This window comes from Loxodonta africana, chromosome 18, assembly GCF_030014295.1.
Source record: "Loxodonta africana isolate mLoxAfr1 chromosome 18, mLoxAfr1.hap2, whole genome shotgun sequence".
NCBI lineage: Eukaryota > Metazoa > Chordata > Mammalia > Proboscidea > Elephantidae > Loxodonta > Loxodonta africana.
Genome location: NC_087359.1, coordinates 36,802,012 through 36,822,665, shown reverse-complemented (window position 1 = coordinate 36,822,665; position 20,654 = coordinate 36,802,012). Strand labels below are relative to the sequence as shown.

The 20,654-nt window shown below is 43.6% G+C and overlaps 2 protein-coding genes and 4 non-coding genes across 6 annotated transcripts; 1 reads left to right on the top strand and 5 right to left on the bottom strand.

The window, feature by feature from the left end:
• Positions 1-30: 30 nt before the first annotated feature.
• SPMAP1 (sperm microtubule associated protein 1) lies at positions 31-9,466 on the bottom strand. The gene is made up of 3 exons (XM_003414680.3): positions 6,677-9,466; positions 4,575-4,674; positions 31-3,695 (listed from the first exon to the last, which is right to left on the bottom strand). Exons 1-3 carry the CDS (start codon positions 6,881-6,883, stop codon positions 3,538-3,540), a joined length of 465 nt encoding a protein of 154 aa, XP_003414728.1. The 5' UTR covers positions 6,884-9,466; the 3' UTR covers positions 31-3,537.
• Positions 2,460-2,531, bottom strand: TRNAC-GCA (transfer RNA cysteine (anticodon GCA)). The gene has a single exon. It is a non-coding gene; the product is annotated as a tRNA-Cys (tRNA).
• Positions 9,467-9,594: 128 nt separating the features above from the next.
• On the bottom strand, positions 9,595-15,250 carry RPL23 (ribosomal protein L23). Its single transcript, XM_003414681.4, has 5 exons — positions 15,203-15,250; positions 14,539-14,622; positions 14,127-14,255; positions 9,950-10,063; positions 9,595-9,821 (listed from the first exon to the last, which is right to left on the bottom strand). Exons 1-5 carry the CDS (start codon positions 15,213-15,215, stop codon positions 9,739-9,741), a joined length of 423 nt encoding a protein of 140 aa, XP_003414729.1. The 5' UTR covers positions 15,216-15,250; the 3' UTR covers positions 9,595-9,738.
• On the bottom strand, positions 14,373-14,508 carry LOC111751820 (small nucleolar RNA SNORA21). Its single transcript, XR_002786901.1, has one exon. It is a non-coding gene; the product is annotated as a small nucleolar RNA SNORA21 (small nucleolar RNA).
• A 3,280-nt stretch (positions 15,251-18,530) lies between the features above and the next one.
• TRNAC-GCA (transfer RNA cysteine (anticodon GCA)) lies at positions 18,531-18,602 on the bottom strand. The gene has a single exon. It is a non-coding gene; the product is annotated as a tRNA-Cys (tRNA).
• A 1,645-nt stretch (positions 18,603-20,247) lies between these two features.
• TRNAC-GCA (transfer RNA cysteine (anticodon GCA)) lies at positions 20,248-20,319 on the top strand. The gene has a single exon. It is a non-coding gene; the product is annotated as a tRNA-Cys (tRNA).
• The last annotated feature ends 335 nt before the right edge of the window (positions 20,320-20,654 follow it).

Here is a 20,654-nt window from a genome sequence, read left to right as displayed (position 1 = left end):
TCTTTATGTTGTTATCTCTGTGATCACATTTTGGCCACTTCGGATCTGTACTGCAGCTGTTCTCCTGGACTGTCAGTTTAAATGCCACAGCTCTGTTCAGTTACAGAAGCGATGGGCCTCTCCCCCGGTTCTGTTGCCATGACAGTGCACCATGGCCTCCTTCTCGAAGCTCAACTCAGTATCTCCCTGGCTAGACTCCGGTGTGCACCAGCCCAGGCCACCTCCCCACTATAATCCGCAACATTCACACACCCCAGTTCTCCAAAGCGGCTTTTCAAGCCAGCGCTCTATTTAAACCTCGACCCACGGTCAACCCCTTACTTCAGGCCTACTTTACAAAAATAAATAGAAGCCATCAGGCCGAACTTCCATCAGCCTGCGTTCACCAAACCCGCAGAATCTGCCAATGTCCCCATTTTCTTTCCTTTCAGTTACAGTGGAAGAGGCGTGTCTCCTAAGGCCCGAATGCTCATCTGTGCTCTAGATCCCATCCCTCCCATTCTGGGAGACCTCCCTATTGCTTGATTCCTCCCTCCTATATCTTCAGTCTCCCTCCATATTGGTTCTTTGTCCTCAGCATTTTAAACGTGCTCAATTTATCCTTAAAAAAATACTTATTTCTTCCCCCCAGCTGCTGCCCTATCCTCTCCTTCTTAATCAAACTTAACCAAGCCAAGCGAAATTATCTCCATTCAGGGCCTGCTTCTGCTTCATCTTCCATTTAACCTCATTGATTCTCCTCATGGTCTTCACTAATCCCTTGTATTTAAATCCAAAAGGACATATTTCATCTGCATCTTGACACCCCTTAGCCTTTGATATTGATGACCACTCCCTTCTTATTGAAGCACTTTTTCCTTGACTTCTCCCTACCATTCTCCTGATTTTACTTTTCTGTACCCTTCTCAGGGGATACTTTTGTTTTTCTTTATCCTGTCTCTTAGGTTCTCTTAGGTCTTCTCACACCATATGCCTGTTCACTTGTTTGTATCCCTGTGCGTTCCATAAGGGTAGAGACCTTTGTTCACTTTGTGTCCCTTATGCACATAGTACAGTTTCTGGCACGTAGTAGTTGCTCAATGAAGTGTTGTTAAATAATGAATGGATGCGCATGCATGCATCCTTAAAGGCCCTGTGTTTTGGAGTCAAAAGTTGACCACGGTGTTTCCTTGGGGCATAACGTCTTAGAAATAGTAGTAATCATTAATATAGTATTAATAATAGTACAATAATAAAGAGAACTGTGTACTTGAAAAGGCAATGGCTTTGATTTGAGTTTGAGTTCCCATTCTATCATGTATAAGTTAGGTTTATAACCTCTCTGAGGACTTTTTCTCATCTCTAAAATAAGCATAATACAACCTAGTGTCCAGGGTTGTTGTGGGATTTAGATTCAATACTGTTTTGCACATAGTGCCTGGCAGACAGTAAGTGCTCAATAAATTATAACAATTCTATCTACAATGTTATTAATACCCATAGTAACTTCTCCTCCAGGGCTCCATCCTGATTGACACCAGAGATTAGAAGGAAGGAAATGGTTCCAAAAGTCAGTGGTGCCATAGTTTTGTGGTGGAAAATATTTGAAAACCAAAACCAAACCTATCGCCGTTGAGTTGATTCCGACTCATAGCGACCTATTGGATAGGGTAGAACTGCCCCATAGAGTTTCCAAGGATCACCTGATGGATGAAACTGCCAACCCTTTGGTTAGGACCCGTAGCACTTAACCACTGCACCACCAGGGTTTCCACGGAAGATTGGGCAACTCTTATTTTTGAGTAGTTGTTGTTGTTAGGCACCACAGAGTTGACTTCAACTCATAGTGACCCCACATGACAAAGCAGAACTGCCCCATGGGTTTGGAGCAGATCTCCAGGTCTTTCTCTTGCAGAGCTGCTGGTGGGTTCAAATGCTCTTGTTGAGTTTCTCTTACAGCCACCTGAGAATACGTCAACTCCTACTGAAAGGAGCCCTAGTGGTGCAGTGGTTAAGCACTCAACTGCTAACCAAAAGGTCAGCAGTTTGAATCCACCAGCCACTCTTTGGAAACTATGAGTCAGAATTGACCCTAAGGTAGTGGGTTTGGTTTTTTGGACTAGACTGAAAACTCCCAGAGGACAGGGATACTCTTTAATTTTTGGTTCAATACATCTTGTATCTACTACCCAGAACCCTAAGCTCTCATAAATATGTGTTGAATGAACATCTCTAATTTTACAGGGACAGGAGAGATGGCCAAATTATGTTCACAACCCTCAAATCTAATCTTAAATTTAGAATCGCCTCAGGGACTTTGTCTTAATTGAAGTCCTGGGTGTGGTGGAGTGGGGGATGGGCAATCTACGGGGCCTGTCCTAAGCTGTCATTTGGAATGTGGGAAAAACTAGTATTTCAGGACACGAATAAGTTGAAAGTTCCTTGTTCTCTGGAGGACGTCAGGGAAAAAGGTACTCGGAAGGGGGCACCCGGATTTGAACCAGGGACCTCTTGATCTGCAGTCAAATGCTCTACCCCTGAGCTATACCCCCAGGTCCTTCTAGAGGTCTCCTCCTTGTCTATTTATGGTGACTCAAAACAATCAGGTTCCACCCACACTGGGACTCTGGCAAGCTTGTGTTCTAAAGCTCCACCTTCTTTTGTATCCATCATCTGCTTTGGCTTTTCTCCTGGCCACCAATAAACTGGGTGGGGGTGCTTGAAAAGGGACATCCTGGAAAGTGACAGCCTGGAAACTAGCTGAAAAGGAAACTACCATAGCAGAGAGATTTTACTCCACAGTCCCCAGCTACCCACAAGCACAGTATCACTGTGTCAGAATCCTTAGGCTAAAAAGCACCCCTAGATTTCATCTTGTTCATCCCCTGCCTTCTAATGAGTTGAGGGTGGAAAGGAAAAGGAAGATGTCAGTTATTTTTGGTGGGAATACCCTATCGGGAAAATCAGGAAATCCTTCTTAGGGCAGCCAACACCAATCCCTGCAGTTGTGCTGCCTATTCTATTCTTGGTGGAAACAGTAGCCAGTTTCCAACCTGGGGCCCTGCTGAAAACTGGGAAGTGCTTTGTTGAGGGCTAAGCAGTCTTGGGAACCCTGGTGGCACAGTGGTTAAGAGATTGGCTGCCAACCAAAAGGTCAGGAGTTTGAATCCACCAGCTGCTCCTTGGAAACCCTGTGGGACAGTTCTACTTTGTCCCATAGGGTCACTATGAGTCAGAATCTACTCAAGGGCAATGGATTTAAGTAGTATTGTTTCTTCTTATCACAAGGCGGGAGAGAACTGAGGCATCTCCTTTCAAGCCTGTCATGCAGTGTAAGGGTGTAGGCCTGAGAAGCCATCTCTGCTCTCATCTCATCTCCATGGAGTACAGAAGCTGAGGATGTTGGAACTAATTTAGTCCCCACCCCAACCTCAAGGAAGAAACTGCACACTTGGAGGCAGGAATAACATTTTTTTTTAATATAAAATAACGTTTGGAGCTTATCTAAACATCTGTCTTAGAAATTCAAGTTGAGGGCTGTGAAGAGAAGAGATGTTGTTAGAAGAGAGGGAATTGGGTGACCTCTCCAAAGACGGATGTGCGCTGGCGAAGGGCTGGGGTGTTCCGTCGGTAGCCAAACTGACCATTGAATCCCTTGAACATTTTCAGATCTGCATTGTAGTGGTCATGCCCAGTCACCTGCTGGAAGGAATGCCCTTGGGGGCAAAGATAGAGACCTGAACCTGAATTCACCTTCCTTCTTGCCTTCTCAAAGGGCCAGTATGGGATGCCAACCCAACTACAGTCAGTCACTGTGGTCCTCAAGCCCACAGTGGAATCCTCAGTCCTCAAATCTCCCCAGCTTCTTGATTGAAAAGCCAAGGCTGGTAAGGTCAAGGAGACAGAGGACTTCCTAGAAACCAAACCCTGTACTAGGACTAGAAGCAGGAGGAGGGTGAATGGTCTGTGCTGAGGCAGAAGGGGCCAGAAAGTTCGGGGCTTGCAGAATTTGCCTTACTCCCAGGAGAACTAAGAAAACCTCACCCGTGCTTCTGACTCATTTGGACAAAATGGATGAGATCAATTTAGCCAAATGGTGCAAAGGAACATGTGACTAATGATATGGCAGAAAGGCGGTGGACTTGGGGTGGGAGGAGGGCTCATCCTTTCAGAACATCTCTCAACTCTCTCTCCTTGCTGCTAAATCAGGCCTGGAAATGGGCAGAATTCAGCCTGCTCATGGAGCAACGAATGGAGCCCAGGCATTGGGGTTGAAAAGAGTGGAATCAGAATCCCAGCTTAGCCTTCTTAATGAATCATGTTAACTTCCTAAATGTCAGTTTCCTCAGCTGTAACATGGGAAAAATATGTGGGTAAAAAAAACCTGACATAGTGTAGGTGCTCAATAGCTAAGTATTAGGGAGCACTGTGGCCGTGGTCTCATGGATGAGAAGAAAAAATTGGAGGACGTAGGTCCCTGGGCCTCTTCCCCCTAACCAGGCCTCTCTGGCCAGCTGCTCTCTCTGAACTGTGGGACACACATCACTCTTCCTAGCTGGGAGCATGGTGAGGCTGGCAGGTGAGAGCACACTTACCTGCCCCTGCCCAGTTTCTCCTGTTGAGGTATCTCTGTCCTGGCCCAAAGATATGGAAGTAATCTACTATCCAGCCGTCCCTTCCTGTACCACCATGATCCTGAAGGTGAGAGAAAAAACACAGACGAGGTTAGCTTCGGTGCTGCTGAGAGGTGCACAGTAGCAAACTCCCCTGGGGCTTGATGGGAGGAGGGGAAAGAGGCTTCGGTCCAAGGAAACTGAGCTAGACAGATTAAATATACATTTTGACATATGAAGAGGAGAGGCTGAATACCTTGTCAGTTAAAGGTTCAGTCTCTGCTGCCACACAGGCTGGGTACCAGTTCCAGCTCTGTCACTAACAAGCTGGGTGGCAAATTGTAATTTCCATGGGCAAATTACACAGCTTTTCTAGGCCTCAGTTTCTTCATTAATAAAATGATATTGTTATTTAATAGTTTGTAAGTTTTAGTTACTTCAAAATGCCTTTCTTTTTGTTTTATTGTGGTTTTGATCTAAGAATATGACCAAATTATGTTCTACAATTTTGTAACTTTTCTTAGAGAGACATGTATATGTGAAAAGGAAGCTTATTGTCCTGTTATTAATAAAATGAGGGTTGCTGTGAGACTTTAATGAGGTGGTTCAGATAAAGGGCCTGGCATTGTAAATAAAGTAAACATTATCTTTATTTAAATGAAAACAATACTTACCACAATGGTCGTTGTGCAGATTAAAGGTTGCTTATAAAATTGAACATACAAAGTCTCAAAAGTGTGTACAACATACTTTTTAAAAGTTTTTAAATACTCAAGTTCTTCCCTTTTTTCCCAGACTCTGGCTCCTTTCTTGTGTATAAAAGTTACCTGAGTAGACAGCAGGTACACACAAGTACAGCACACAGAGGCTGTATGTCCATATACAGGTACTGAACACACACAAACTCCCTGGACTACAAAACGCTCCAAGATTTGTTCACAGAGCAGCCCTATTAATACCCTATTGCCTCTCCACACCATTGATGTATATGTCATTGCTGGTGGGTACCACTGAGTTGATTCCAACTCATAGCAACCCCATGTGACAGAGTAGAACTGACCCATAGGGTTTTCTTTGCTTTAATCTTTAAGGAAGGAGATCACCAGGTCTTTCTCCAGAGCAATGGCTGGGCAGTTTATATCCACCAACGTTTTGGTTAGCAGCTGATCACTTAACCATTTGCACCACCAGAGCTGCTTATTGACATAAAGAAAAACACAAATATTGGAGGCAAAAGTGTTGGAAAAAAATTGGAACCATCAGCAAATGGTCTCAGAATCTTTGATCCTGTGAAAGTACTCAGCTAGAAATGGTCCAGCACCCTGAGGGAAAAGGCCTGGGTGAGAACTGAGGCAGCATGAAGCCCTAGACAAGCAGGAGGCCAAGAACATTTTTGCAACTATCACGTCACAGGGCGGAAGGCCCCTGGACTGGCGGGTCAAGTCAGGCCACTTTGTCTTGTCCACTGACGTCACAAGGGTTTTCGCGTTTTTAGGGGATCTTCATTTTTTTTTTCAGCAGGAGGTCACCGGGTAGGGCGAGTCAGTGACGTCACAAAGGACAATGAAACCGATTGGTTTGGGAGAGATGGGTTTTGAGCTTGGCTCCTTGATTCAGGGAACCCCTGGTGGCCTAGTGGTTAAGAGCTATGACTGTTAGGCATAAAGGTGAGCAGTTCAAATCCACACCAGTACTTTGAATCCACCAAACCCTCCTTGGGAACCTTATAGGGTAATTGTATCCCTCTCGTATAGGGTCACACTGTAAGTCAGAATTGGCTCGACGGAACAGTTTTTTTTTTTTTTTTTCTTAGCCCTGCAGAAACCCCAGGGAGATTTTTCTGAAATTCAGGGGTGGAAGGTGATCCTGTGAGCTCGTTGAGCTCCCAGGCAATACCTGTCACCTCCCTCTTCCAGTCCCGGGGTTTCATTAGGAAAACTGAAGGGCTGAGAATAGGAGAGCCTCCCTGGTGTGAGGGCACTGGAGTGAGACACTCGGATTTGGGGACTGGGCTACTGGAAGTCGGCCCCGCCACCGGGGCCATCCTCTGCAGGAGAGAGCAGGGTCCTCGGGCGCTCCTATACCTGTTCAGTTCTCCGCAAAACGGGCGGAACCACGTGGCTCTGGAAGTAGCGGCGGGCGTGGTAGTCCTGCTGCGCGTTGTAAGGCGGGATTGCAGACCAGAGTTTGGGCCTCGTGCGCTCATAGATTCGAGCCATGCTGCTCACGGCCACCCCATCCAAAATAAAGCCCTTTTCCAGCCGCAGAGGACACGCGCACAAGTGCGCCATCCCAACTACCGCAACCCGGGAAAGTATTTCTGGTGGGAATGAGGGCCCTGGTGGGGGTTCCCTCTGAACCTGCGCGCATTGTTACGTGATGCCACTGTTGAGGCCCCAGCAACACAAACGGTATTGTTCTCATCCCCTCTGGGTTGACCAGTCGGGGACCTTTAGGTTAGCGGTGACCAGGAGACCAACTATGCGCGAGGAGTGGGAGATGTGGGGGAAGGGAGGGAACTAATAAATGTGGGAAATTTAAGTGTAACTGGGCCCAGCTTTTCAAGTTTTCCTTTAAGACGAGCAAGATGGTGTTCTCTTCCACTCTCCTCAGCTCAGTTCCCTTGAAAAGTTTGTGTTCAGTATGCATCAGTGTACAGACGGCATCTACTTCCAACTCTCATTTTACAGAGCTGGAAGTTGAAGCTAAGAAAGACTCCCCAAATCCAGTTAGTGGCAGTGCCGGAACCAGAATTCGAGTCTCCTGACTTCCAGTCAGTCCACTAGTAGCACGCCTTCCCATATTCAATTATTTTCTTCAGCTTGTATTCCTGTTAGTCCTGGTAGTTTGACACATTACTAAATTTTTCTTACAGCTAATTTCTTGTGCAAAGGGTTAACATGCCCAGCTGCTAACAGGAAATTTGGAGCCCACCCAAATGTGCCTACGAAGAAAGGCCTGGTGATATGCTTCTGAAAAATCGGCCATCGAAAATCGAATGGAGCACAGTTCTACTGACACATGGGGTCACCACGAGTCAGTGGTGACATTGATGCAAATTGGATGAGTCCGTTTTTTTAACCAGGCCCTTGATATGCTTTTTTTTTTTTTTTTTTTGATATGCTACTCACGGTTTGGAAAGAATGTTGACAATCTCAACACAATCTGGCAGAATTACCTGTTCGCAGGGTGACCACCCACCTTGGTCCACAACAGGATTTATGCCTGTCGTGAAGGCATAATTCTATCCCTTTTCCTTTTCAAATGAGGGTTTGAAGGATAAATTATAGTCATCCTACCTGTTAGTCAGAAAATATGGATAACATGCAGGTACCATTAACAATCTGACCATCTGCCATAAGACGGGAAACCCTGGTGGCTTACTGGTTAAGTGCTAGGACTGCTAACCAAAAGGTCGGCAGTTCGAATCCGTCAGGTGCTTCTTGGAAACTCTATCGGGCAGTTCTACTTTGTCCTATAGGGTCACTATGAGTTGGAGTCGACTACACAGCAGTGGGTTTGGCCTAAGATGAGTAAATTTACCTGGCAATTACCACGTGTTAGGTTTTACAAGCATTGACTCATTTACATACCATTTTACCCAAAGGAAATCTGTAATTGCTATGTGTTATGTACACATGCCTGGCTCCTACCCACATTATTCCTTTAACTCCACGAGTGTGTCCGGAATCTGAACCTACACGGTAATTTCTTTCAAATGCCTAACTGTAGGGCACTTGGTTACCAATTATCAGGCACCATCTACTATCTGTATTCAAATATCTTTTTTACAGCAGAAATTATAAGTCCCAAAAGCTCTGTAAGCTAACAAGGGGTTAAGGGCTTTAGAACAAACCAAAATGCTGTTTTCACTCCTCACTTGTGATTGTCTACTTATATATTTAAGTTACAACAAAAAATTTACTATCCCACTATTTTTTTGCACATTAACTACGTACCTCTGGCAGTAAGGAATGCAAGGAATGGTTAAGAGTGCTCCCTTGTAGTCCTGCGTATCCACCCCTCTAGTAACTATGGGTATGATAAACTTTTCATGGTTGCCCCTAAATTTACCATCCTATTCCTATTTCGCATTGGCCATGGCACTTCCACTGGCCCAAGCACTCATTGACTAAAATTGCTAACATATCAAGTTTAGCAATTCCCTGCCTCAGTTATTGGGAGACATTTTGCCTAATAATAGGCAGCTCTCACTTGCCATTGGCCAGTGCCTGTAGTCTCCCCCCTCTGCATTGGCCCGGGAGGTTTGGCAGTCTCCACAGGCAGTAACGGCATCCTGCCTCAACAGAAGTCTGCAGGACAGGCTGGACAGGGCTGGCGCAAGTTTCCCAATCAAGTGATTGGGCATTGCCCATTGTAAGCTAGTTCTGTAGAACTAAGGGGTAGAATTCTTCCTTGAACTTTGGTAGTGGCTCCTGTGAGGCAGACTCTTTAAGTGTAGCAAAGGGTGGTGGGACCAATAAGCATGTTAAGTGAGTGGCCTCGGGGAAGCATTAGGGCTGGGGTCCAGAACTTGCATTTTAAACCTCAGGGTAGCAGCTGGGTCTGTGCTGTTTGTCCACCTGCCATGGTCCAGAGGGCACCCGATGAAATTGGTGGGGGAGGAGGCGGTTGGTGAGGGTCCCTGAGAATGCATCAGCAGAGGGGACAAGGGCTCCAGACAGCCTTTTAAAACCGTAGCCATCGTCCTCAGGATATACTTATTGGATGGCACTTGCAACTTACCTGGCTGGGGTATGAGGCCAGTTACGCTGGCTGTAAGGATTAACGTTGTGTGTCAACTTAGCTGGGCCATGATTCTCGGAAGTTTGGCAGTTATGTAACGATGTAGTTATCCTACATTTTTTGCATGACCTGGTCTTTGGACCCTAACCATGTCAATGTCCAGTAAGCAAGGAGTGGGTATAGTTTCATTTCACAAAGAAGGCAAGATTTAGGTGGTTTTAAGAGTGACATGTAGAAATGAATAGGAAGACAAACATTGGGAAAGAATAATTTTTAATAGCTGTACCACATTTTTACACAAATAACACTGCTTCTATATTTGTTTGCCAGCCTTATAATGGACCATGGTTGGCAAATAAACATACAAGGTGGATGTTATTTTTACAATTACACTGGAGAATTATGCAATGCTGCCAGCATTGGATGCAATCCTAGGCCACAAGTCTGCACACTCCTTTGCAACTGGTCCAGTGATAGCAGAACCTACATAAAAGAAAAGGGAGGTGGGAATCAAAGGGTAAATCAGAGGGTCCTTTACCTATACTCACAGACCAAGGTGTCAAATTATCCATTCTCAGAGACCTAAGGAATAATGTGCACTGCTTTCTTACCTTTCATCTCGCCTTTATTATTTACTATGACCCCTGCATTATCTTCAAAATAAAGGAACACACCATCTTTTCTCCGGTATGACTTTCGTTGTCGTATTACCACTGCTGGATGTACTAAGAGGGGGAAAAGGACAGCAGTCATTAACCTGTCAAGTCCCAGTGCCACCACAAAAGCAGTTTACACCTTGACCAACTCTCCCACATTCCTTTCCCTGTTTGAACAGAATGTATTCACATTAGCTTTTCATTTTCTAAAAGCACACGAAAACACTAAAACATAAAATCACTTCTTATTCAAAGACCCTATTCACGTGTTGCCAAAACTGCCGGCATCTTCGCCCAAGTGTGAAACTGTACTCTCTTCTTTGAGAACAATTAACAACATAACAGCAGGAAAGCTGCCAAACACTGCCTATACTCTTAGCCATTTCACCTAACAGGCGGCTACTATTATGATCAACTGGATATGGGATCCCCAGACTCAACGAATCCAGAGGCCAAGCTATTAACCCCTCCCGAGGCAATACTCCGTATACTGCAATAGTACAGTAGGTACCCAAACCTCTCAATTTCTCAGTATCCGCAGGGGATTGGTTCCAGGACTCCCCCTGACCCTGCAGTTACCACAATCTGCAGATGCTCCAGTTCCTTATATAAAATCGTCTATTTGCATATAACCCCCACACATCCTCCCACATACTTTAAATCGTCTCTAGATTACTTATAATCCTAATATAAATGCGATGTAAAAAGTTATACTGTATTGTTTTGAGAAAAATGACAAGGAAAGTCTGAACATGTTTAGTACAGATGTAACCATCTTACGCCTAACTGCACAGTACACGTCAGATGCGAGGGGATGAATGCTCCAACAATGGGTGCTGGAGAGAGACTGAGGATTTGTGAAACACTTAGAGGCTACGGCAGGGTATGCCTATGCATCACTTTTTTTCCCAAAATATTTTCAATCCGTGGGTGGTTAAATCTGACGATGGAGAACCTGGAGAAACGGAGGGCCAACTGTACACACACCTTATCTAAAAATTAACTGCTTCCAAGAATTTGCTAGAACGATCCTGTGGCACACGTAGTATACAATGGACCCTGTACAAACCATTAGAATAATTATCCACATCTGTAGTTTTTCTGGAAGGACCATCATATTTTTGAAGAGCAGGTGATGGATGGTAATGGTGATGGTTATATACGATAGTTTACAAGTCCATTTTTTTGCATAAGAGGCAGGAAAGAAAAGCAAAAATACTAATGATCATCTCTTAGAGGTCTAAGAGTCGCGTGAGTGAAATGCAGTATTTCTTACATAATCAAACAAGAATTGAGTTGTTACTAAGACATTTACAAAGACTTGTTATTATTAGTATGCTTAAAATTACTTCATGATAGAAGTTTAGATCTATACCCAGAAGAGAGGGAGGAAACACCTAAAAAATGTGGGTCTTCATTGAGCCATGTGTCTGTCAAAAGTAACGTTTTAAAACTACCTGCACTGAAGTGAACAGGACACTTTTCCAGACCTCCAAAAGCAATTATAAGCAGATTATTCCTTAAAAAAGAATGCAGTAGATGACAGCGGTCGAAGGAACTTTAGATTCACATGTCTGGGTTCAAAGCCTGATTAATACTAGCTTGGAGACCTTAAGCAAGTTATTTAATCTTTGGATGTTAAAGTTTTCCTCTTGTAAGATCGGGATAATAGTTACACCTCCACATTCAAGACCCAAAAAAACCCCAGTGCCGTCGAGTCAATTACATTCAAGACCAGACACTGGAAATGCAGTATTTTCATGAGGACAAGGATCCTGGCTATTCTTCAGGCAGGTACTGCACAAAAAGCTACATAAGTAGACAGTCTAATGAAATTTTCAAAAATTAAAAAAATTGCAGTAAAACATACATACCAGAATTTACTGTTTTTAAGTGTACAATTCAGTGGCATTAATTACGTTCACAATGTTGTGCAACCATTACCACTATTCCAAAATGTTTTCATCACCCCAAACTCTGTTCCCATTAACTAATAACTCCCCAGGCCCACCCAGCCTGCACACAACCCCTGGTAACCTCTAATCTATTTTCTGTCTCTGTGAATTTGCTTACTATACACATCTCATGTTAAATGGCATACCACATCTGTCCTGTTATGGCTGGCTTATTTCATTTATTTATTTTCAAGGCTCATCCATGTTGTAGGATATATCAGAACTTCATTCCTTTTTAAGGCTAGATAATATCCTACTGTATGTATATACCACAATTAAAGAATCCATTCATCTGTTAATGGACTGATCAAGTTTTTAATCATGGGATACACACTGTGTGGGAGGAAACTAATATTTACCAAGAACCTCTTCTGTTGGATTCTTTTCTACTTATAGCCCTTTTAATTCTCACAAACTAACCAAAGGCCCTAAGTAGATAAAAAAGGCCAAAACCCCAGGTCTCTGGACTTCCAGTCCTGCCCTTTCCACAACTCTGTGACTGTTCTACTTAACACCAAGGTAATGTGATTTATTTTATAAAAACAAAAACCAAAAAAGACATTAACAGATTGGAAATGCACAAGTATTTTTTAAGACTGTTATGTGTTTTCTGGCCTGTCCCACCGATTGAGACCAACAGCACATCCTGCTGCCATCTGACCCATAAAGCACTGGTCGTCTTCCCTGATGGCTATCCAGGCCACCAATCAGGCCCAGCAAGTGTTCTGAAAAGCGGAAAGCCTGTCCAGTTGCATCCTGATTCTAACTCAACACACTGACTCTTCCAATGCTACTTACTCCTTGCCTGCCAAACCCTCAAGAGAATACTAAAGGTGAATGAACTAAGATTTCTGAACAAGAAGCTAACAGTCTAGTGGTAGAATACAGGTATACAGGAGTAACTACAATACAGTCACACCTGTCCTGTATGTCAGGGATGGTTAGGACTTCTCTGTAAGGGCAAGATATTCCAGGGCAGAGACAGACTGTGCCAGGCAGAAAAGTTCAGGAGCTGGTAAGTTAAAGAACACTAAACATCTAAAACTCTAAAGCCAGATAGGACATCACAAGTCAGAAGTGCTCCCATGCCTCCCCCTTTTTTAAATTTACCTATCTGGCAAGAAAAGCTGTTCTGGATCATAGCCCATGATAAGGCAATGAACAGCTCATTGTTTTAGTTTCTATCAGAAGAGATTTAAAACACATCATGCCAAATTTTCACACCACGATCTTGATTTCACCTATAAGTAGAACCTGTGTTACAGCAAGGAGAATAGCATGTTACTCTGGACTTAAAAATGCTAGGTAACAGGCCAGATGCTCTACATGCTTGGCAGTTCACCACGTGACTCTCACAACCACTGGAGAAAGAATCACTATCCTTTTTAAAATTAGTTAATTCCAGAAAATCACTTACGGTGACATAAGTCTCAAAGCTGTGATTCCACCCATTTAGTTCTAAATCTTCTACCAATCAAAAATATGGACACGTATTTACTGTATGTATACATATTGGAAACCCTGCTGGCCTAGTGTTTAAGAGCTATGGCTGCTAACCAAAAGGTCTGCAGTTCAAATCCACCAGGCACTCCTTGGAAACCCTATGGGGCAGTTCTACTCCATCCTATAGGGTCAGTATGAGTCGGAATGGACTTGACGGCAGTGGGTCTCGCTTAGGGTTTTTTTTTTTTTTACATATTTTTAAAAATACTTATTTACTAAGCACCCACCATGTGTTAAGCAATGTTTATAACCAAAGAATAAACTAGTCATCTGTTCTCACGGAACTTTAAGTATAACTGTTTAGGGACAAATATCATAAAATACCATAGTAATTACCAAACAGTTTTTTGTGGGTTGGTGGGGGAGATGTCAATACCAAAGTGAGCTACAGATTTAACAGTGAAAAATCACTGGATTACAGTATTCCAGGTAGGAGGCACAGCAAGTACAAAGGATCTGAGGCTGGAAGTACAGGTCTGGAGTGGGAATCCCAAGAGACAGGGCTTTTGTTTGTAAAAGTATAGGAGGGGATCAATTAAGTCTACTAAGCTTCTCTTCAAAGGAAATCAAATTGTTAAAAGGTCTTAAGAACTATATTGTTTCATTTCCCAATAAAGGGAGTAGTACTTCAATTGTCTACCAGGAGATGAGAACGATTCTGTCTCTTTACTTACCCTTCTTTCTGAGTTCTGGTTTCCCTTTCTTGACGGTAGCCATCACCATGTCACCCACACCAGCAGCAGGAAGCCTGTTCAGTCGCCCCTTGATCCCCTTCACAGAGATGATATACAGATTTTTGGCTCCTATAAAAGAATGTAAACAAAAATCCCATTTTTTCAGGGCCTATGTAACATTTTCCCAACACCCAGTTCAAAGCCTCTCCACCCGTTCACACAGCAGTTAGTCCCCAAGGTGGAACACCTTGTCACACCACCGATTGAAGCAAAACAACACAAGATATTGCCGCTTCACCCAAAAGCAGTGTTTTTATTCTGCCCTTTCTTGACGGCTCAGTGGGTCACTGGCAAAAGCCCCAATGAGTGCTTTTAAAAGGGGGAGTGCAACAAGGCGTGCTTAAGCTCTCACCTGTGTTATCAGCACAGTTGATCACAGCTCCTACCGGAAGACCCAACGAAATCCGGAATTTTGCACCGGAGGACCCACCACGTCCTGTGAATAGGAAGGGAAAGGAACCAGGAGAAAGATAACTGAGAATACACGGTTCAGACTTAGGCTCACACTCTCCCGTTTTAGGTTCGCCCGCGCAAGTACACTATAGGTTGGCTCTCTCTAGCCCCCTCCCCATGTGCCACCTGTTCTCATGGCAAATAATCGATTCCTCACTAACACTTTTAATCAATTTTAGAGGGCCTGGACAACTGAATCTTTGCTCCAACCTTTGCACCACACAGTCCCTTCAGTAAGACGGGAGACTCCACAGGTCGCCCCATCTGGGAATCAGGATCGTCGAACTTTAGCCTCATTACTTCAGCGCTACGAGCGTCGTGACCATCGCGCTAGGTTTGGTCTAGAATCAGGTCGGGATCCTACTTAGATCAACGCTCCACAACGCCCTCCCCTGCCCCCGAGCCACTTTCGGGGGCCCTCCCCAGCGCTCTCGCGGGGCCCCGCCTCTCTCTCCGGCCCGAGGAGAGCGGAGTGCCCCAGCTGCCCAGGGCCGTCATTACTGGCGACGCCAGCAGTCACTGTGCGACAGATGGCGGAAGATTGGGAAAAGACGAATCCTCACCTCGCTTCGACATCTTGGACGCCGGAAAAAGACAAAAAGGAAGTAGATACAAAGGACACTGGGATATGAACTTTAAGGTCCCACCCACTCTCCTGTCACGTGAACCGGAGCTTGTTAGGCCCGCCTCTTTCCCCAGGGCGCTGCCTTATTACGTAATAAGTCCTGGACCTGCGACTAAGCCTCCCTGGGAAGTAGGGGGTGCAGGTTTTGAGAGCTGCGGAAGCTGTTGAGACCTGGTAGAGATCAACTCTACGAGTTCGAAAGTAGTTGGGAACGTAGAAACATTCTTAATTTATCCAACAACTCTTTTGCGAACTTTATATACGTCAGGCACTTCTCCAGACACTAGAGTGATTAAAAGGCTATATGTGCTGTGAATTAGGGCGTAGGAGGGGGAGAACTTTAAGCAGTTTCATTAGAAAGTGTTAAAATTGAGAAGTGCCATTGTAGCGCTCCAGCTCCATTCATTCTTCATACAGTGGCCAGGAATAATTTTTCAAAAATGTAACTGTTACCATATTGCTTTCTTAAAATTCTGTTTCTATTGCTTCTAGAATAAAAATGAAAATACATTGCATGAACTCAAAAAATGGACCAAAGATCTAAATATAAGCTAAAATCATAAAACTGTTAGAAGAAAACATAAGGGTCAATCTTTATGACCTTGGATTTGGCAATGGATTCTTAGATAACACAATAACAGCAGAAACAAAAAGTAGACTTCACCAAAATTAAAAACTTGTACATCAAAGCACATTATCAAAAAGAAAAGACAAACCTAAAAAATAAAATGGTGGAAAAATATGCAAATCATATACTGATAAAGGTCTAGTGTCCAGAATATATAAAGAACTTTTATAACTCAACAACAAAAAGACAACCCAATTCAAAAATGGGCAAAAAAAAAAGATCAGAGGAAGACATATATATATAATTTTACCTCAATACACTACCCTGCCTACCCCTATCACCTATTTCACATCCTCTCATTTTTGAAATCTCAGTTTAAATGTCACTTTTTTTAGAAAACATGCCCTGATCCTTATACTAGCTCAGGTTCCCCTGTTATAAGCTCTCTTAAAAAAAAAAAAAAAAAAAACCTGTTGCTGTCGAGTTGATTCCAACTCATAGTGACCCTGTAGGACAGAGAACTGTCCCATACGATTTCCAAAGGGTGCCTGATGAATTCAAACTGCCGATCTTTTGGTTAACCGCCGTAGCTCTTAACCGCTTCACCATCAGGGTTTCCAAGCTGTTAGTACCCTATATTTTTTCTTCATATCATCTATTACAATTCTTAAATATGTATTCGGTGATTATTTATTTAATGACTCCCCCACTAAGTTTATAAGCTCCATAAGGGCAGGATCCACGTCTTTTTTGGTCAACAGCCTTTCCCCAGTTCTTAGCGTAGGGCCTGGCCTGGCTCAATAAATTTATGTTGAATGATTGCTGAATAAATGGAGAGGTCTACCTCAATGGTCTCCATACATCGGCATCCTTCTAAGAAGTTTTCACTTTTATTTGGGATTATGGTTTTTTTTGGTGTTAAAAATGTTCCAGTCTTCCTCTCCAGCCCAGACATCTCTGCTTAGCTCTAGACACATATTTTCAATTGTTGATTGGGACATCTCCACTGCTCAGGCACTTCAGACGTACCATGACCAAAACAGGAAGAATCATTTTCTCCCAAAATTTGCTCTTTTGCCTGTATTAGCTTTCTTGGTTGGTGCTACCACTACTGTTCAGAAACCTAGGACATGACTGGTTGTCCTCTTCTCCTTTTCTCCCCCTAGGCTCCCAGAGCTAGTCTCCACGGGTGTTTACTTGACTCTACTTCCTGAATTTTTCTGTCCATGACTCCCAATCTGCCCTCGGTTCAGGCTCTCACGTGAACTATCGCAACTGCCTCTGAAAGGTCTGACCATAACCTTCCCTGGCTTAAAACCCTGTGCTGGCCCTCCAGTGCTTGGGGAAAAAAGTCCAAGCTCCTTAGCATAGCATTGGAGTCTGTTCAGGAAATGGTCTGTCTGTCTCTCCAGCCTCATCTTCCATTCTGCCTCTCACACTTCATACTCCAGCAACTCCCAACTGCCTAGGATTTCTGGACACATTCTTCTGCTTCACACCTCCTTGTATTTGTGCGTGCTCTTTTCTGCTTTACCCACTATGAGTTTTTCAACACTTTGCTCAAATGTCACCTCTTCCCTTTGCCATCTCACAAACCCAGCATTCTCTCCCCCAGAACCACCTCTTAGATCAGCGGTTCTCAAATATTTTGACCTTAAAAACACTTAACACTCTTAAATTATTGAGGGCCGCAAAGAATTTTGGTTTATATGGGTTCTATCTATCGACATTTACTGAATTAGAGTTTAAAATTGAGGAATGCTTAAACGTTTATTTATTAATTGAAGATAACAATAAATCCTGTTAATCTAAATAACATTTTTGAGTGAAAATAATATTTTTCTAAACAAAAATAATTTAGTGAGAAGAGTGGCATTGCTTTATATATTCGAGGAATCCCTTTAATGTCTGGCTTAATGAAAAACAGCTGGATTTTCATATCTGTTTCTACAGTTAATTTGTTGCAATATCACCCTTCACGTAGAAGTACCACTGTATACTCATGAAAGAATGAAACAGGCAAATAATGGGTGAGTATTATTATGAAAATAGCTCCTTTTTCCTGGAAGACTCCCTAAAATACTCTCGAGATACCTGAGGGTTCTCAGACCACACTTGAGATACCAGTGATTTAGAGGATGAATGAAATGTTAGAGATATCACACTGTACAGTAATTTATTTGGTTGTATGTTGATCTGATGTTAGAAGGTGAAGCTCAGGAGGATAAGGCATTTTTATTCCTTTCTGTATTCCCAGAGTGTTTGAAACAGAATACTTGCTCAGTTGTATACACCTGGGCGATGGAGAAGTTTGTTTCCTGGATTGGAGGATCTTTTGGGGGTTTTTTTGGTTGTAAAATTGTCAGCTGGGTAAGCAGCGCTAACTTTCCTCTGTTCCCAGAATTTCTAGTTGGTTCTGCCTTAAACTGCGTTCACTCAATATCTTCCATTGTCTTCCATTTTGTTCCTTTGAGGATGACTAACCAAAAGCAAACCAAACCCCCAAACTAAATCAAATTTCAACTCATAGCGACCCTATAAAACAGACTAAAACTGCCCCCATTGCGTTGCCCAGGCTGTAAATCTTTACCGAAACCACGGACCTGTCACCTGGCAGCCGAGCGCTCAACTGCTGCACTGTCAGGGCTCACTTTGAGGGTAGATAAGATACGTAGTCTTTTATAAAACTTGAAGCTTTAGGGGGCACCCGGATTTGAACCGGGGACCTCTTGATCTGCAGTCAAATGCTCTACCCCTGAGCTATACCCCCTCTGCTGGAAAGCGTTAGATTACAGCTTAATTGTCATGTCTCCTGAACGGACAGTGCCTCTGGTAATTGATAGCAGCTTAATACAAGTAGCCCTGGTGGCCAAGTGGTTAGAAATTTGGCTACTAACCAAAAGGCTGGCGGTTCAAAGCCACCAGCCGCTCCTTGGGAACCCTGATCTAAGAGGCCGCTTGGTCAGAATCGACTCAACAGCAACGGTTTTGTTTCGATTTTTGGCTATAATTAACTACTTCAGGTTTCCCAGGGCCAGAAAAAAGAGCGGATGATGCTGGAGGGGGGAAAAAAAAATCACAGAGGCTGTTACGCTTTTGTCACTAAACAATCTGGGCCCAAATGGTGGGAAAGTAGGGAGAAGTCGCTTCTGACCCAGGCTTAAAGGTCCGTGCCATGTGCAATGGAGTGTCTCTCCGCCATCACTACAGCCTTTTCTACTCTGGCACCTGGGAATTCTTTAAGTCTACTTTCCATCCTCTCTGCATGTAACCTGATCTACACTGAATCCCCAACCCAGTGATTTGCACACAAGAGGAAGTGTTTCTCTCGCTTTTCCTAAGACCACCTCTGCTCCCATCCCAGACTTGCCCCCATTGTCTCTATTCTTCCCGGTATCTTCAATCACCACTCCACCTCTTTCCAGTGTCAACAGGTTCCTAGATTGGGAAATTCTTGTTTTATCTGTGATTGCCTCCCCATTGGTTTCTTTCTCAATGCCAAATTTTAAGAAAGTCTGTGACTTTATTTCCCTTTTCATCAACAGCCTGTCTCCCCAGTTCTACTACCCTCTGCATTTGCTTTCTCGTGGTATGTTATTTTTTCCCTTTGAGTGTTTATCTCTAGCAGTCTAGGTGACGATTTAAAAAAAAATCCTGCTGAAAAACCGTCCAGTGGCTTTCTATACATTTGGAATAAAATCGAAACTCCTTACTGAGATCTACAAGGCCCTCCACAGACCTTGCTACTTTTCCAGCTCTCCGGAATCATTCTCCCCCTTGTCCGCCTTTCTCCAGCCGTTCTGGGCTTAGAACCTTTGTAGTAGTCATTTCCTCTACCTGAATGCCACACTTTGCCCAGATGGCCAGATTCCTCAGTCATTTTCCTTATCACTGCCGGGTGTTTTCTCGTTTATTTGTGGATTTATTTCTAATGTATACTCCTCACTAGACTGTTAAGGCAGTGAGAATGAGAACCTTGTTTCTCTCTGTTGAAAGTAACTCCTGCGCCTAGAGCTAAACGTGCACATAAGTGCTCCAAAAAGAAAGAAAGAAAGGAGACCACTAGAGAACATGGCCAGGGAAATATTCTCAGTGTAAACGGAGATGCTTTTTAAGCTGGTGTTTGTATTCTTTTTAGAGAGATTAGGGGAAAACATTCCCTATCTAGTTTTGAAAGACGTTGTTCTCTGACTTGTTAGGGGAGAGAGATGAATGGGACTGTGGATAAAGAATTGAGCCTAGAAAAGGCAGATTGGTACATAAATTCATGTTTTCTAACTACCATGTCTTGAATTTGATGTCTAAAATTGTGTCTTGTCATGAGAAAGAAGAAAGTTACTTTTTACAAATAATCTCCAGCATAAAGGGGTTTTGGAATTGCTGTAAAAAGAATCTACCAGACGGTTGCCAAAAGTGGGGGTATAGCTCAGTGGTAGAGCATTTGACTGCAGATCAAGAGGTCCCCGGTTCAAATCCGGGTGCCCCCTCTTCTCAGTTTTATGGCAGGAATTTAGTCACAACAAAAACTCGAATTAAAAACCAGCCAGTTCAGAATCTGAATCTGTGCCCACAGATGCGACGTTTTTCTCGATCCGTGAGCAGCGTTTTTCACCTGGTTTACCTTTTCACATGTTCTCCGAGCCAGAGAACCAGAGCAGCAACCCAGAAGTCTGAGCCGCGTACCCCGACTCGCCGGCGAGAAATCCACGCGTGCTGTTTCAAAGCAGAATCGAGGCGCCGAGCGAACTCCGAGGCTGATCCAAACCCACTGGTTATTACCTGGTTTAATGTTAATTGTAATTTCGTTTCTGGATGAAAATGG

Excerpts from the sequence above, each read along its gene's own strand:
- SPMAP1 (XM_003414680.3), bottom strand. The coding sequence starts at position 6,883 with ATGGCGCACTTGTGCGCGTGTCCTCTGCGGCTGGAAAAGGGCTTTATT. Across the intron at positions 4,675-6,676 it reads TTTTGCGGAGAACTGAACAG|GATCATGGTGGTACAGGAAG; the intron begins GTATAGGAGCGC and ends TCTCACCTTCAG. Across the intron at positions 3,696-4,574 it reads GAGAAACTGGGCAGGGGCAG|GGCATTCCTTCCAGCAGGTG; the intron begins GTAAGTGTGCTC and ends TTTGCCCCCAAG.
- RPL23 (XM_003414681.4), bottom strand. Across the intron at positions 14,256-14,538 it reads CAACTGTGCTGATAACACAG|GAGCCAAAAATCTGTATATC; the intron begins GTGAGAGCTTAA and ends ATTCTTTTATAG. Across the intron at positions 9,822-9,949 it reads TAATAAAGGCGAGATGAAAG|GTTCTGCTATCACTGGACCA; the intron begins GTAAGAAAGCAG and ends TCTTTTATGTAG.